Raw genomic sequence first — 17,928 nt, forward strand, 5'->3', positions numbered from 1 at the left:
AGCGTGAAATTCAGCACGGCACGCATGCCATTTCCATGCGCTTCCTGCCGTGGGAGCGTATACGAGCAGTTGTGACTTAGGCTATCGTTGGCAGACCATAATAGAGGTGCAATCCGGTGTACACAATGCATCATGGCAGTGTAATGGTGACTGCAAGTTCATATATTACGTGCGGAGTTCCCCAGGGGTCAATACTGAGACCAAAACTGTTCAACTTGTACATCAATGATATCTCCAAAGTCACGAAAGACTTAAAGCTGGTATTATTTGCTTTTAATAGATTGTCCTTGAACCTAAATAAAACTAAAATCATGCTGTTTGCTAACAGCAGAAAGGACACGTACCAGCAAATACAAATAGACGGTGTAGACATTGAAAGAGTGAAGGAAAATACATTTCTGGGGATCACAATAGATGAAAATATGAGCTGGAAACCTCATATTACAAATATACAACATAAGATGGCCAGAAATATTTCAATAATCAGAAATCACTCCACACTCTTTATTGCTCTCTGGTTGTACCATATCTTATTTATTGTGTGGAAATATGGGCTAATAACTATAAAAGCAATCTTCACTGGCTAAATGTACTGCAAAAAAGGCCAGTAAGGATAATTCATAATGCCGCCTACAGAGAACATACCAACTCCTTATTTCTAAAATGACAAATACTTCAACTTGCTGATATAGTTCATCTTCAAACAGCTAAAATAATGCATAAGGCTAAAAAAATAAGCAATTAGCTAAAAATGTCATCCAATACTTCTCTACAAGAGAGGAGAAATATGATCTCAGGGAAGAAGTACATTTGAAACACTTCTATGCTAGGACTACGTTAGCGTTAGCATAGCATTTCAGTATGTGGAATCAAACTATGGAATGGATTGAGTAAGGACCTCAAACAATGCACAACGATGAGCCAATTCAAGAAACAATACAAGCAGTTGATGTTTGCTAAATACAAGGATGAAGAGTCTTCAACCAGTCATGATGTGCTATATATATATATATATATATATATATATATATATCACTATATTGACACTTACTATGGTACCCATTATGTCATTGGATGGTCATATCACCTCGTACTTTGGTACGTGACAAAAATAAAATTTATTAAATTTTTATTTTTTTTTACTTAAACTATATGATGAAAGCAGGACGTGAACAAATCTAACAGTTACTGATTGTAAAAGTACCAGATGGAGGGGTTAATAAGCTTTGCTTCTTCCTACTCCTTTTGGACATGTGGAACTGTGAACTGATTATGGGATGCACTCAATTGTAATCTGATGCATGTTCAAATGAAATTAAACCATGACCATTACTATAGGGCTGTTATTTCATGGCTACGGGGCTCTGATAATGTTAGTAGAAAGTCATAAACAGGTTCTTTTATGCTCTAACTCCCCCATTTATGAACACTGCATCCTACATGGCGGAGGAGTCTGGAACAAATGAAGTGCTATAAATGAGGGGGCAACAAATCAAAGCGGGTTTGGAAAGTCGCCAGAATTAGCAAGAAAGTCGCCAAGTTGGCAACACTGACCTCGGTATCGCTCATTGTTGCCATATAATGCCTCATCAGCCTTTTTTTTAATGCCTGATCGCCCCTTATAAAGCATATTAAGGAACTCAACGAGGAACACTTATTTTCTGCAAAAAAATGATGAATCTCCCCCCCTGAAAATTGAATTGTAAAAGCGAACAGCGAGCAAAAGCAAGTGCGGATGATTTGTTACTAATTAAAAAGCCCTCAGCGGCGCCATATTTTCTGCTTTTACAGACGGTGGACAGAGTGATATGTTTTTGAAAACCCACGCATGCACGAGGAGAACATGCAAACTCCACACAGAGAGGGTGGCATTGAACCCGGGTCTCCTAGCTGTGAGGTCTACGCGCCTCCCACTCGACCGCCATGCAGCCATTATTATTATTATTATTATTCATTCATTAATTTTCTACCGCTTTTCCTCACGAGGGTCGTGGGGGTGCTGGAGCCTATCCCAGCTGTCTGGGTACACCCTGGACTGGTGGCCAGCCAATCACAGGGCACATATAGACAAACAACCATTCACACTCACATTCATACCTATGGACAATTTGGAGTGGCTAATTAACCTAGCATGTTTTTGGAATGTGGGAGGAAACCGGAGTAACCGGAGAAAACCCACGCATGCACGGGGAGAACATGCAAACTCCACACAGAGATGGCCGAGGGTGGGATTGAACCCGGGTCTCCTAGCTGTGAGGTCTACGTGGTAACCACTCGACCGCCGTGCAGTCATTATTATTATTAACTTATGCTAGAAAACAAAAAGCCATAAAAGGTAATTGGTGTTTTAATAGAGGCTTGTACATGCGGATTAGTTATTAGTGAGTTATGTGCATTGTGAGCCGTCTCATGCTAGTAGTTTAAAACGTACAGAAAGGAGAAAGATGTGTGTTCATGTTTCACGTAAGGAATGCAAAAAAATAAAAAAAATTCCAAAAGGACGCTTTCCCTTTAAAATCTGAAAAAAACATGCATCGTGAAAGTACAATAACACTCTGAAATGACCTCTGACCTAAGCTAAGCTGTCAGTCATGTTGACTCAGTAGCACTTTGCATGGGGAACGCTATGGCGTGTTGTGTTAAAGGACAGCGAGGCGGGCAGATGCTGCAGCAAAGTCATCAAAAGACGTTTTGGATGTAATAAATCCCCCCCCTCTTCTTTCTTCAAGCACAGGTTTGTCAAGCAAACCTCAGGGTGAACGTCAACTCGTCGTTAATTAAAAATGACTCCAAGCGACTGCAGCTGACTTGAATAAGAATTGGGGCTAACACGGGCAGCCGGGGGACATTTTCAAACAGCTGAATGAGGACGATGACGCCGTCATCTCCTCCCCTGATTGGCTCTGGGACAAATCCGTCGAGCCAATAGGGAAACGCCAGCAGGAGAGCTGATGTGAAAGCAGCGACGCCACGGTGGGAGCAATCAGGAGGTGTAAATCACATCTGGATTTAAGTGCGCATCCTCCCCAGCCGTGCCGTGGCGACAAGGTCGCAGCTTCCCTGCTGAGAGGCCGCTGCATCCAGGACCGTCGCCGAGAGCCACGGGAGGAGATCAGAGTGGATGTGAAATCACGCGGCGAGGAGGTGAGAGGAGAAGAGGGGGGGGGGGGGCTGAATTTACTGCACACGCGTGCGGCCGTCACGCATTACTGTGGCAGGACCACTGATGGACCCATGGAAGGGAAAAAACTAAATTCAGGACTAAATTCAGCTACTGGTAGCCCAGCACCCATGATGGAAGGGAATAGAAACCAGGTCTTGCAAAGTTCTGAATAGTTTCTTAGACCACTAACAATGTAGCTCACACATCGCACAGCACACAAGGGATTAGCATGCCTGGGAGCCATAAAACAAAAGCATATTTTAGCTAGCTTGGGTTGAAATGTTGCTTTCTCTTCCCCCCCTTTCGTCTCTTTTCACTGGACAATTTCGACCTACAGGCAACATTTGAGTAAAATGTAGAATTACTGTTCTTTTTTCTTGCTTTTGTTGATAATAATAATAGTACATTTTATTTATATATAATAAAAATAGAGTTGAGTAAAAACAGAGTAAACGATGCATTAAAATACAACATCCATACATTCATTCCGAGCTAAAACAAGGCTAAAAGCCTTAATGTCATGTCATTTGTGTGTGTGTGTGTGTGTGTGTGTGTGTGTGTGTGTGTGCGCTGAGGGCCAATAAATAAATACGTCGGACACCCCTACTCCAAGATTAAAGAACATACTGCTCTTATATGAGTAACACTTTCTCTTAATAATATGACTTTATAGTTGTAAAATGGCCACTAAATCACTGTTCTTCTTTTCCATGTTTCCATTTTTTAATAAACATTTTTAATGTAATTTTGTTTTTTTTTGTAAATGTACTAAGAGCCAGTGAAAAAACACCAAGGGGCCACAAATGGCCCCCACGCCGCAGGTTGGAGACAGTCTTGTCCACATAAAAAAGCCATTGAGAAGCATTTTCTACCGCTTATCCTCACAAGGGTCGCGGGGGGTTGCTGGAGCCTATCCCAGCTGTCTTGGGGCGAGAGGCGGGGTGTACACCCTGGACTGGTGGCCAGCCAGCCAATCACAGGGCACATATAGACAAACCATTCACACTATTTGGAGCGGCCGATTAACCTAGCATGTTTTTGGAATGTGGGAGGAAAAACCGGAGTACCCGGAGAAAACCCATGTGCATGCACGGGGAGAACATGCAAACGCCACACAGAGATGGTAGGGGGGAATCGAACCCTGGTCTCCTAGGTGCGAGGTCTGTGCACTAAACACTCGACCACCGTGCAGCCCTTCGAGCAGCATTTTGTCCAATGAAAAGCTACAATAATCAGACCCTAGATGATGTACATTACATTATTATGATGTGTTATCACGTTATCAGGGTTCAATAAGTTCATTTTTGCTTGATAAATAAGGCTGAGAAACACAACTCCATGTGGCCGACTATGCCAATGAGACATCGTGCCGCCGGTGTCTTTGACAAAAGCATTTGGAGTCCCACTTCCTCATTAAAGGCTGCTAACTTTACAAATTCCTGCTCTTTTATCGCCCTTCATATGACCTTCCGGCTAGAAGGAATTAGCACGTCGGCGCTCCAGAATTACTCGAAAAGTGAACATCAACAAATCTGTCGGATTCTGGTGGGAAGCTGACATTTGACGGGTGGTGCCATGTTTCTTGGCACCACCCTGGCATTTATTCATGAATATAAACAGGTTCCTGGTGTACAGCATTTACGGTATGTCTGATGATCAGCTGATCACACACAAATAAGACAAAGATGCTAATTCTAAGCAAAAAAAAAATAGCATGCAACATGATTTTGTAACATCATTTTTTCTGTGTGTGTGTATGTGTGTGTGTGTGTGTGTACACGTGAACACAGATGCAGTACATGTACCCGCTCCTTTCCAGCATGAAAGACCTTGCATACAGTACACACATCAATGCATTCTAATAATACAGTTCTGGTGGGTCAAAAAAAAAAAAAAACAACAAAAATAGTCTCACAGTCTGATGTGACCACAGTGGACAGACAAAGGCCCGCATGACGTGAGCATGGACGGTGATGGACGAGATGAGGTGGAAGAGGGGGTGGCCGGTGAGGGCGGTCATGTGGATGTGGATGATGATGATGATGCCGCGTGAAGTCACGGACAACGAGGCGGAAATCAACAACAATACGGCTTTGGGTGTCAAAATACAACGGAAAAAAGATGTGACCAGAAAACAAACAAATAAAAAAAAAGGCCGCTCTCCGTTTCGGGCCCTGCTTTGAGGTGGTTTTGCTTTAGCATGTTAGCTCCACCCCCCCCACCCGCACCCGCCCCTCCCGGACCTCCATTAGTAGTTAACGCAGCTTCTAATTGGGTTTCTTATCTGCTAGCTTGGACCAAGCGAGATAAAACAATAGAGAAAAGATAGCTTAATTGCTACCAATGCTCTTTGGACAGATGAATCATTTATACAAAGAAATAAATATTTGGGGGGGGGTGATTTCACTTGAAATGTCATACATGAATATTGATTAGCACGCTTAACCCTCCTCTTGTGTTAGGGTCGGCACCGACCCGTTTTACATTTTAATGCATAAAAGAAATCACATAATATTTGTTTATTGCATCGAAGCTTTTTTGACTTTGTCAAGAAACTATTTCAACAAAATAAAACCCAAAAAAGGTTATAATAATATGACTGTAAAGCAATATTTTGAGTGTTATTTTGAGTGTTTTCTCATCATGTAAGCTTCAGGGGATTCTCATTTTGACCGCTTTTCCAGTTTACATGTGACGTGAATTCACTCATTTGATTGGCTGATTTCACATTTACAATTTGGATCATGGAAAGAATGGCAAGAAGTACAGTGAACCAATATCTGGACCTGTTCTGCTTTTTCATTTCAGTTTATACTAAAGTTCTGTTGCTGAAAACAATAAATTTTTCTACCTTTTCTTGACATTAATATATATGGGTCAAAATTCAACCCAACACCATAGATGTTTCTTTAGTGATTAATACTAAAATTAGAAAATAAATCAAACTAATTGATTTAAGAGATATGTTCTATAGCTCTCAGTAATAGCCAGGTAACAAAATAATTCAATTTAATATGATTCTTTTGAGGTTCATTTTACCATTTTTGGAAATTGAAATGGAGGGGTATAGTGACAAATAAAAGCCCACACTAAAAGTGTTAAAATCAACATTTTCATGGATGAGGAAGCCTAAGAAGGTAACCAAGAAGCAAATTTGATGGTAACTTATTGTTTTTAGTGTATTTTATAGCTGATTTAATACACGGGTCAAAACCGACCCGTTAACATAAGAGATGATACCAGAAATCTAACACAAGAGGAAGGTTAATCAAAGCCATCTTGACAGTTAATAACTGTGCAAAAGTGACAGATTACCATTTGGTTTTTGGCTTGACGTTAAGATGGACTTGAATTATTATTTTGGGCAGACAAAAATATCGTTTTTTACAAACCACTTCAACAGAGATGACTCTACTTGGGTGGTTGTTCCCTTTCAAGCTGTCAACTGGACTTATGGGGGTCTTAGCTGGAAACACATCGATTTGCACAACACGGCGGCGGACATTCTTACCTGGGGACACAGGCGGACGAGGCCTCCCCCTCAGGGGCATCCGGGGCTGGGCAGCAGAACTGATGCAGCACGGTTTGGTTGCTGGAGGGGGAAAGAAGAGCAAAAACAGGTTTAGACACTTCATCCGAGGAGGCAGAAGAAAACACGGATTGTTGCTGCTGGGGGGACGGATGACATCCTTCATTCGTCTAGACCAGGCGTTTCCGACATTGCCACTTTTACGTTTGATGCTCTGTCATTTTGGATTAAAGTTAGAATAAGACATCAAGAACATTCCATAATGGCATTGAAGGTGTTGTTGTCATAGATGGATGGAGTGCACCTCTCAAATTAAATATAAATGTACGGTATATCCAATACTTTTGTGGATAAGTTTGTTGTTCTGGCATGATAGATTAAAGTTGAAAGCAACTATACGCACTATTGCTTCTTCTTCAACTGACAGAAGTTACCTAAAATTTGGTGTGCTAATGTGTCAAGTCCCTTGCATGTTGTATGTGTAGAGTTCTTTGTTCCGTCATTTTGGATTAAAGTTGAACAGAACGATCAAACTTTTCCACACTGTTATTAATCCCGTCCAAATGTAGACCGAATTTCGGGGACTGAGCACTGCCAAATTATGAAGCATCGACTTAAACGATGGTTTCATGTTCCGGCGTTGTGGATTAAAGTTAAAACAAAGACCACTGCCAAATTATGAAGCATCAACATAAACGATGGTTTCATGTTCCGGCGTTGTGGATTAAAGTTAAAACAAACAATACACAACTTGCTTCTTCTTCCACTGACAGCAGCTAATGCATGCTAATGTATGCTAATGTGCAAAGTCCCTTGCATGTTGTGTGTACCAAGTTCTTTGTTCCATCATTTTGGATAACAGTTTAAAAAATTAGAACTTTCCTGAATAACATGGAAGATGTTGTTGCCAATCCTGTCCAATTGCTTGTTGGCAATTGGATTTTGAGGTGCTGACCACAAGACTCCCACAGAATTAAAGACGGGACAAGAACATCAAACCACGCTATTATCATTCTCTCCAATAGTAAATGTTAATTTTGCATGTTTTATACATTGTTACATGACAATGGCATGAGATTACAACAAGGTCTTGTGCACCTTGTTCAACCAGTGCACTTGAAAATGTCGCCAACCATCTCGAAATAAACACAGAAGAAACATCTGGAATTGTCTACATTGAGTGGAATACATTTGTTAACGACTGAGCTGCCAACCGATGCGGAAAATGACGGCAACGACGACGGCTCGTTGATTTCGCCACATTAGGCGAGACATCAGAAGAGAATGAACTCTGTTTTACCTTTAAAGCACCGAACCGTCTGTTAGCATCATCCATCCTCCCAATTTCTGAATGCTAAATATGCATCAATGTTTCATATTGTGCACAAATTCACTCCCTTTATCGTCTCCATGTGAACTCAACACCCCCTGCTTGCTCCAAACCGGCTAATTCCGTCCTCTTTAAGCCCTTCCCACAGTCTTGGTTGCAGGGGAGGGTGGATGGTGCGGGGGTCTAATCTGCACAGCACTGTGAAGTTGTAAACTCTCATTACTAATGTGTTTGCAACTGTCAATAACCCCCGCTGATGCAACTCAGAAAAAGCCAAATGGACCGCTAAAAGGTCAAACACGAGGACAAGGACGCACTGCGCTTGCATCGCAGGATGCAGGATGTACTGGCTGCCACATTTGTGTCTAGTACTACTGAAAAGGCAATTAGCCGGCTTATTATACACCAATGAAAACGTCATCACACGTCTGTAAGATTAATTTCATCCTGCTCCTTTATTGCCTGCATTACGTCAATTTCTCCAGCAGCAATATGGCTAAAAGCTCTGCTTCATCAGTGAGGGCACTTCAAATGTTTTAGAGTGAAGCTTCACTTCCATCACTCAGTCTAGCCTAAAAGGTACGCACACACACTCATATAAAAAAGACACAGACATATTTAAAAAAAAGCTCCTTGAAAGGTTTACGTCAGCACCAGGGAGACTCCCGAGAGACTTCGAGCTTGCTTTTCTGCAAGAAGCTGATGGACAAAGAACACTTTTCCCACAAGAAACCACAAAGGAGCAGGAACATGTATTTTATGTCCTAAAAGAGAAGAAGGAAGACAGCAGGGAGAGAAGAAACACACTGTCTGGGTTCAAGGTCGTCACTGTTATACTAAACTAAATCAGGACACTTCATTAGGCACACCTGTACTGGTTGATACAATTTTAGATTTCAATCAACGAAATGAAACATACTACATCAACATTTAAACTCACTCCTAATTTACTACACAATTTAAAATATTACTCGTAGTGCGATCTGAAATCAAGTACATACCATTTGTGAACAGCGATTAAACAGCCATGCTAGCACTATGCACATTAGCATTAGCGGCTAGCTAACAGGAGCGAGAGAAATAGCCGCAAACGACTACATATATTGTGCGAAAATCTATTTCTCACAATAAAATAATAACAAGGACAGTATTATTGTAACATGATATAGATGCGTATCATATTAAAGTAGTGTAAGCTTAATACCCGAAGACGCAGCTGTTGTGTTCACTGCTTCTCACTGGCGGGGTACCAAGGCATTACTAATGAAGCGACGCACTGTTCATCAACAACCTTATTGAATAGAAAATGAATTTAAAAAAATGTCTGTTTTATAAAAGTAGATACTTATTTCTTACAAATCTATAACAAATGACATGTATATTTATCATATTAGTGTAAGACCTTGATGAGAAACTGCACAGTTTAAAATATTACTCGTAATGTGATCTGAATTCAAGTACATACCATTTGTGAACAGCATTAAACAGCCATGCTAGCACTATGCACGATTAGCATTAGCAGCTAGCTAACAGGAGCGAGAGAAATAGCTCCATACATTGTGTGAAAATCTATTTCTCACAATAAAATAATAACAAGGGCATTATTATTGTAACATGATATAGATGCTTATCATATTAAAGTAGTGTAAGCTTAATACCCGAAGACGCAGCTGTTGCTTCTCACTTCCGGGGTACCAAGGCATTACTAATCAAGCGACGCACTGTTCATCAACGACCTTATTAAACGGAAAATGAATCAAAAACAATGTCTGTTTCGTAAAAGTAGACACTTATTTCTTATAAATCTATTTCTGACAAGAAAATCTAACAAATGACATGTATATTTATCATATTAGTGTAAGACTTTGATGAGACTCCCACTTATGGAGCACCAAGGCACTGCTAATCAATCGACGCACTATTCATCAACAATCTTATTAAATGGAAAATGAATTAAAAAAATGACTATGTCATACAAGTACACACTTATTTTCTGACATTACTTTTTTGTTTGCTTCAGGTTTAGAAGTCATATCTTGAAATATGAGCAAAAAAATGTCATCATCCTCAACATCAAACGGCACACACTCCTTGTAAACTTCTAAGAGTTTCCTCCCAAAAGAAAAGAAAAAGCCCTTTTTAGAGAGAATAGTGGCACAAGTTGAAAATAATTGATGTTGTGCTTGACAACTCGGGGATTATTATTTATCTGTGTCCAGGCAAGAAGTGTGTTTGTTGTTGTTGTCGAGTTAAAGGTTATAAGCAGCCAGCAGGAAAACAGGGGGATGGGGGGGTACACTCTGTGGGGACGACAATTCCCACAGTTGTCATGGCGTCTGAAGCTAGTGCATTTGTAGCAGAGACATGGCGTTATGCGCGCCCCATCTGCTAGCGATGCTGTGGCGGCAGACATTGGCAATCAAACTGACACCGTTTGCTCCAATCGAATGCTAAGAAAGAGCCATTGCTGCCACAATCAGACCGCCGAGCTAATTAGCAGCATCCTCGCTTTGTTTTTGTCGTGCACAATCCAATAGATCGCTGTGAAGCTTGCTCGAGTGTGTCGAAGAGCCGGGAAGCCGCAGTGGCCAGCGCCCGGAGGTCGACGAGAGGCAGCATTGCAGTCGTTGGCGGAGTTAACCATACCTGACGTTTCCTCAGGCCAGTGGCTCCACTAACTGCACAAACAATGTGCAGTGAATGCATGTTAGCCGACAACAGCAAACAGGCCCCACTGAGCTAAAATGACAATTTAGTCCAGTTTTCTGTAAAGCAGTGGCCCCCCCAACCTTTATGAGTACATGGAACAGCTTGTTTCTGTCACAGACGGAATGAGAGCGCTGTGCTGTAGACCTCATAGAAAACAATGGCAAGATATCACAGTAAAACACTGTACAAAATACACAAAATAAATACTGAACGGTCAGCACTCAAAATCCAGCCTTACATGAGGAATTGGATGAGATTGGCTACAATCCCAATGGTTCTTTTTTACTTTCATCCAAAATGACGGAACAAAGAACATGGCACCCCACACATGCAACATGAAAGAGATTTGCTGCGTTAACATGCCTGAAAGCAATGCAATATTTGAAGTAGCTGAAGTTAAGGAAGACTTTAACTTTAATCCACAATGCCACAACAATGAACTTCTCCATTAAAAAAAAACATTCTAAGTAGCTGCTTCATAATTTTGTATTGAATTTGGCTTTCTTGTCCATGGTTTTTATTTAGCAACCCTTGTGAGAAAGTTTTTTATGCACTTGTCAACTTTGACCGCCAAAGAGAAATTAATTTATTATAGCTTATTATTATTATTTATTATTTTTTACCGTCCATTTTGCTGCGTTTTTGGTTGCAGTCAGCACCCAAAATTCAGTCTTACACGAGGAATTGGAAGAGATTGGCTACAACGGCTTCACTGCCATTGTAGAAAAATCTCAATCGTTCTTTTCGACTTTAATCCAAAATGACGGAACAAAGAACGGGGCAACCCACACATGCATGATGCAAGAGATTTGCTGCGTTAACATGCCTGAAAGCAATGCAATATTTTAAGTAGCTGAAGTTAAGGACGACTTTAACTTTAATCCACAATGCCACAACAATGAACTTCTCCACAAAAAAAACATTTTAAGTAGCCTAGGTGAAATGAATTTTCATTCATTCATTTTCTACCGCTTATCTTCACAAGGGTCACAGGGGTGCTGGAGCCTATCCCAGCTGTCTTGGGGCGAGAGGCGGGGTACACCCTGGACTGGTGGCCAGCCAATCACAGGGCACATATAGTCAAACAACCATTCACACTCACATTCATACCTATGGACAATTTGGAGTGGCTAATTAACCTAGCATGTTTTTGGAATGTGAGAGGAAACCGGAGTACCCGGAGAAAACCCACACAGAGATGGCCGAGGGTGGGATTGAACTCGGGTATCCTAGCTGTGAGGTCTGCACGCTAACCACTCGACCGCCGTGCAGCCTGAAATTAATTTATTATAGCTATAGTAGTTATTATAGCACACAAGTAATTGGATGTGATTGACAACAATGCCATCAGCACCACTGAGGAAACGTATTGCCTTTAACTTTAATCCTAAATGACAAAACAAAGAACTTTGCAATGGATGAAACCATCCGTGTAGCTGCAGTCTTCATTTGGGTTGAATGACATGAATTTGTTGTCCTTATCGGCCTTGGAATTTTTTTCCCACAGCCCCAGTAAGAAAGATTGCTAGCATGATTTTTGTGTTGGAGTGCACACGGGCCAGTCGCCCAACTACGGAACTACGGAACTACGGATCGGAATATTATTCCTTTGTTCATTTAGCTGAGCGCCTAACCCCACATGGTGCAAAACAACAGAATCGTCAGAGGGATTTTCAGCACCGAGCTTCCCAGGGAGTGAAATCTGGGCGACAGATGGAAGAACGTTTTCCCCATCCCATTCAATAAACATTGTTCCTCCTTCCATAGAACAGTCGCTTCGCTGCCAGTCACGACATTTTACATCGGCGCATTAATACGGGAATGCCTTTTTTTTTTCTTCCCCGAGTGAAAGCGGCTCACATTCCATCCACAATTCACCCGCCAGCTTCATCCGCACTGGTGAGAAATGAAGCAATTTAAAAGCACCCGAATGTGATATTCCGTGATTTCGATTCCAGCAGCAGTGCCAAGTCGCCCTGTCATGCAGGAAGACGTGATTCCCATTCCCACCACTGCATGGGGACGGTGAGAGGGGGGGGCAGATAACAGCACAGCTTTGCAGAAATGAACATTTGACCTTTGGCGTGCTGAGAAGGCAAAGACAGAGAGAGTATAGATTGGACCGCTGGTCTCATTTATCACCCCCCAATCTATCTTAGCCCCGCCCACTGGGATTTTTTACAGGAAACAGTAAAAAGGTATTGATTCTTCGACGCTTCCAGCATAAGACATCCGGTTCAGATGCAAACAAAGAATGCTAACACATAGCCGTAGTAGCAGGCAAAAAAAAACACCCCTACTGTGCTGCTATGACTTTTCTGACAAGTTACATTGACAGCTGATTGACAGGTTGAAAAACATGGTCGCCATCAAGCTTCTTTGCAAGGCACCGGTTGATTGGCCCTAAGTCATTCACCGTTTGTCACATGATGATACAACTTTCTATGTATACTAGCATGTGTTCCTAAGCATAGGGGGCGCCACAGATTACAGCGGGGATTCTCAACTGGTGGGTTGGGGGCCCTAAAGTGGGCTGCGGCTCCATTCTGGGTGTTACGTTGAACAATCATTTCATTGGTTCATTTTCTGTACCACTTATCCTCACAAGGGTCGTGGGGGTGCTGGAGCCTATCCCAGCTGTCTTCGGTGAGAGGCGGGGTACACACTGGACTGGTGGCCAGCCAATCACAGGGCACATATAGACAAACAACCATTCACACTCACATTCATACCTATGGACATTTGGCGACTCCTATTTGGAGTCGCCAACTATCCACACTAGGCTCGAGGGCGTATGCTGGAGCCTATCCCAGCTGACTTTGGGCGAGAGGTGAGGTACATCCTGGACCGGTTGCCTGCCGAATTCATTTATTCATTCATTTTCTACCGCTTACCCTCACGAGGGTCGCAGGGGTGCTGGAGCCTATCCCAATTGTCTTCGGGCAAGAGGCGGGGTCCACGCTGGACAAACAACCATTCACACTCACATTCATACGTATGGATAATTTGGAGTCGCCAACTATCCTCGCTTGGCTCGAGGGGGTATGCTGGAGCCTATCCCAGCTGTCTTAGGGCGAGAGGCGGGGTCCACCCTGGACTGGTGGCCAGCCAATCACAGGGCACATATAGACAAACAACCATTCACACTCACATTCATACCTATGGACAATTTGGAGTGGCTAATTAACCTAGCATGTTTTTGGAATGTGGGAGGAAACCGGAGTACCCGGAGAAAACCCACGCATGCACGGGGAGAACATGCAAACTCCACACAGAGATGGCCGAGGGTGGAACTGAACTCAGGTCTCCTAGCTGTGAGGTCTGCGCGCTAACCACTGGTCCACCTTGCCGCGTTACGTTTAACAATGTAACAGTACTCACTTTGATAAATACAATGAATGCATTTTCAATTGTTGTATTTGTAATATACCGATGCTATTTATAGGTCCCATGCATCACATGACCTCCAATCAGCCCATGTGATACGACTCAAAGCGGTCGTGGTAAATCATTCCAAAGGACGCAGCAAAGCCTCCAGCACTCAAGCCACTTTATTCCTCAAGGACACGAGCAAGAGCAGGCCCGGGCCTACATGTTGACATGCGAGTGGCGGGGGCGGGGACGGGGTGGGACGGCGGTGGGGGCACCGAGGGAGCCGGACAACATGATGGCGGCCAGGTGGCGCGTGTGCATTAGTGAGTGTTTTGTCTTGTAAGAGCAAGGGCTTAATATATCTGGCTAAGAGGGGGAGAACCCACCTGGGGGCCATGTGAGAAGACCAGGATTTCCACCTCGGGCGATTGTGGCCGTGGAAGCACACACACACACACACATGCACAAACACGCTTGAATACACAAGCACATCTCCTCCAGGAAATAGCCTTCTCCCCAGCACCCAAATGTCCCAATTCCTCACTAGCCAGCTAGCTCCATTCACCCAGCTTGTCCTCATTTGGGTCACGGGTAAGCTGGAGCCTATCCCAGCTGATGGGTGCACCCTGGTAAGGTTGCCAGTCAATCACATAGGATAATTCCGAGCTTCACCATTGTATGCTTTTTGGATGTTTTTCGGAAATGAACATCCAATGTTTCAACCAAGACTTGTGTAGGCTCCAGCTATGGCTCCATCCCATTCAATGAGAACACCAGCTTCCAGTGAGCTAAGTGCAACCTCCATTAGCATTGAAACCAGGACGGCGTGACGTGCAAGAGCGTTTAATTTTTCATTTACGGCCTCACGAATAGATTTCATGCTCTCTTCTTCTTTTTTTTTTTTTTTAATCAAGCAAATGAGTCCCGGAAGCGCTGGAATTCCAGTGATGAGTGGAGACGCTACTCCGACCGTCCTGAGAATTGATGTCAGGGAACGGTTGAGACGTCCATCAAAATCCAATCCGAGCTTCCATCGCCGTGACAGGACGACATCGGACATGACGGCCATCACGTTCGAGTTTTGTCGGAAGCTGACAGAGTGGGATGTCTTCTCCCAAATGGATGACTGGGACTGTCGGAGTAACCTTCTCGCATACGTCCCATTGGCTGACGTTGGTGTTTGAAAGTTCATCCACCCATTCCGCATCGCTGCGATTATTTGGCTTATCATCACTTCCTGTCACTTCCTGCCTCCACAGGAACAAATCAGTGCGGATTATACTAAAAAGGGAACCAAAAGGGCGAACAGATGGGGCGGCTACAGCGGCACAAGTCACTCCGATGACCTTGAGCGGCGGCGCCGATGCATGAAAGTGGATTTAACGGAATACCGGCATCAGGACGTGATCGCTAAATCATCCAATTTCCAATTCTCTCTGTCCGCTCTTGAAGCCAGCACCAGGAAAGCAAATCGTTATCCATCCACGGGTTTCCCAAACGGGTCCTGGCAAGAACCGCATCAAAGGTCCAGTTTTTCTCTCCGGGTCCGTACCCGGGTTCTCCAACCGTGAAATTCAACCGCGCTCATTTCAGTAAAAACTGATTATTTTGCTGTGCATTGCACCTCAAAAACCTCACGTTTGATGTCGGAATTCTGCCAAATGAAATGCATTTTGTTGCTGTTGCATAACAATAAATGTATTTTTAAAAATTATTAAATAAATATTTAATTATTATTTAATTCTTTATCTTCTTTTTTAATTCTTCTTTAATTCTTCTTTAATTATTAATTAATTATAATTAATTTATTATTTATTATTATTATTATTATATTTATATTTTATATTTTATTATTACTATTATATTTATTATTTATTATTATTAATAATAATAATAATAATAATAATAATAATAATAATAATAATAATAATAATAATAATAATAATAATAATAATCCAGCCAGGATTAAAAAAAATCCATTAAGCACCAGATTGATTTAGCTGCATGGGGGCTGGGGGCTGGGGTGGCTGTGTGAATAATGCCATAATACAGATTACCTGTAGCCAAAACAAAGCGTGTCCTCATCCCCGCTAAAGGAGCACGCTCAGCACATAGCGGGTCATATGACATGATGATGTGTCATGACATGGGGGGGTGGGGGGGGCATATGTGCAGAATGAATCAACATCCACAGGCATTACCATACGCATTAGCATACTAGAATATAGAAATACACGATATAGAATATACACTCACTCTGCTTTCCTGGCCAGTCCAACTGAGCGGCACAGCGTGGTGGGGGTCTGCGGGACCAGCGACTTGCAGCAGGGGTTCCTCTTGCCCTCCTCGGTGGGGTCCGGACTGGCTTGGCTAGCTTGGGGGGACTGTGGCGAGGTGGGCACCAGCTGGAGCTGTTGCGGGTGGTGGGGGGCCGGAGCAGGAGGGGTGGGATGCTGCTGATGCTGAGGCTGCTGAGGCTGCTGCTGTTGGTGATGATGATGCTGATGCTGATGATGATGATGAGCCTGCTGGCCGGCGTGCGCCGCAGCCTTGGTGCCGCCGCTTTGGTGGTGCTGATGCGGGTGGGCGTGCGCCTGCGGAGCCGGCGGGTGGTGGTGGTGCTGCTGCTGGTTCTGGTGCTGCTGCTGCTGCTGCACGTACTGATGGGGATCCCGTAGCTGCCGGTTCTCGCCGATCAGGTCCTCCACCTTCCGCTCGAGTTCGTCGATGCGCTGCCGCTGCGTCTGGATGAGGCTCTGCTGGTTCTGCACGATGGTGGTGAGCTCCTTCAGGTACAAGACGGCTTTCATCGGGTTATCCAGAAGGCTCTCCATCACTGAGGGGAAGATGTAGCCGAGTTCCCGGCTCGCTGATCGGCTGCGGACCGTCGACGGAGGAGGCAAATCCGGGATGCTTGTGACGATCCGCTGCGTTTGTGTAGTCTCTCTATATCTATCTCTCTCTCTAATATGGTGCTGATGCAACGAAGGTGGGGGTGGGAGTGTCAGCAACGGTGGAGTGAGGGGGCGCGGCCATTGTGGGACACTGACGTCATTACGTATAGCACGCAGAGGAAGCGGTAGAACGTATAGTGGGGATTATCCTTGACTTTATTCACTTTGCCCCATCAAATTGTTCATGTTTATATAGAGCACAAGTCCAGACTGGTACTGGTGGATGGTGGCTGTGTGTTCATTTCGCGCTTTTAATTTGAAGTTTTTCCTGTCATCATTTTACACAATACATCGTGAATAACATCAATTTGATACCAATGTAGTATATTTTGCTGAGCTGGTTCTCGTCTCCAGTCATGCTAAGCGACGCCGCGTACGCCATAACGGTTCTTATGGCTGCCCTGGATAAGGCCGCACAGATATTATATAACTTTTATTTTGTTGATCCTCTTATTGTTTCCTGAAAGCCCCCATGCGTGGATGTTTATGCAAGGCCCAGAGATGTGACTCTCTTTGCCCAAAATGTGCAGCATCCTTATGGACCCGATGGCAGGAAGCCCCATGGGAAGCTATCTGGCTAAGGATGCTAGCATGAAGTAAACGTAACCCCCCCCAGCACTCTCTAGAGTTTCCTGTGTTGTAAAAGTACCCCCCCAGCACTCTACAGTTTCCAGTGTTGTAAAAGAACCCCCCCCAGCACTCTCTACAGTTTCCAGTATTGTAAAGGTACCCCCCCCAGCACTCTCTACAGTTTCCAGTGTTGTAAAAGTACCCCCCCAGCACTCTCTACAGTTTCCAGTGTGGGAAAAGTACCCCCCAGCACTCTCTACAGTTTCCAGTGTTGTAAAAGTACCCCCCATCACTCTCTACA

General features: G+C 43.6%; 1 protein-coding gene and 1 long non-coding RNA gene across 8 annotated transcripts in view; both read right to left on the reverse strand.

Annotated features, from left to right (window-relative positions):
• The window catches only part of iqsec3a (IQ motif and Sec7 domain ArfGEF 3a), a 48,173-nt gene extending 31,100 nt beyond the window's left edge, over nt 1-17,073 (reverse strand). For 3 of the 7 annotated variants that reach the window (XM_058077797.2, XM_058077796.2, XM_058077794.2), the window contains exons 1-2: nt 16,360-17,072; nt 6,675-6,755 (exon numbers count right to left, since the gene is read on the reverse strand). In XM_058077797.2, the coding sequence (XP_057933780.2) occupies nt 6,675-6,755; nt 16,360-16,937 (659 nt within the window). In that variant the 5' untranslated portion in view covers nt 16,938-17,072. Of the gene's footprint in view, nt 1-6,674; nt 6,756-16,359 lie in introns of all 7 variants that reach the window. The other 4 variants (XM_078787516.1, XM_078787508.1, XM_058077793.2 and 1 more) reach the window with 3 other exon arrangements.
• Nucleotides 8,212-8,917, reverse strand: LOC144894544 (uncharacterized). Its single transcript, XR_013625152.1, has 2 exons — nt 8,677-8,917; nt 8,212-8,594 (listed from the first exon to the last, which is right to left on the reverse strand). It is a non-coding gene; the product is annotated as an uncharacterized LOC144894544 (long non-coding RNA).
• Nucleotides 17,074-17,928: the final 855 nt, after the last annotated feature.

Source organism: Doryrhamphus excisus, linkage group LG2, assembly GCF_037039965.1.
Source record: "Doryrhamphus excisus strain RoL-2023G ecotype Guam linkage group LG2, RoL_Dexc_Guam_v1.1, whole genome shotgun sequence".
Classification (NCBI taxonomy): domain Eukaryota; kingdom Metazoa; phylum Chordata; class Actinopteri; order Syngnathiformes; family Syngnathidae; genus Doryrhamphus; species Doryrhamphus excisus.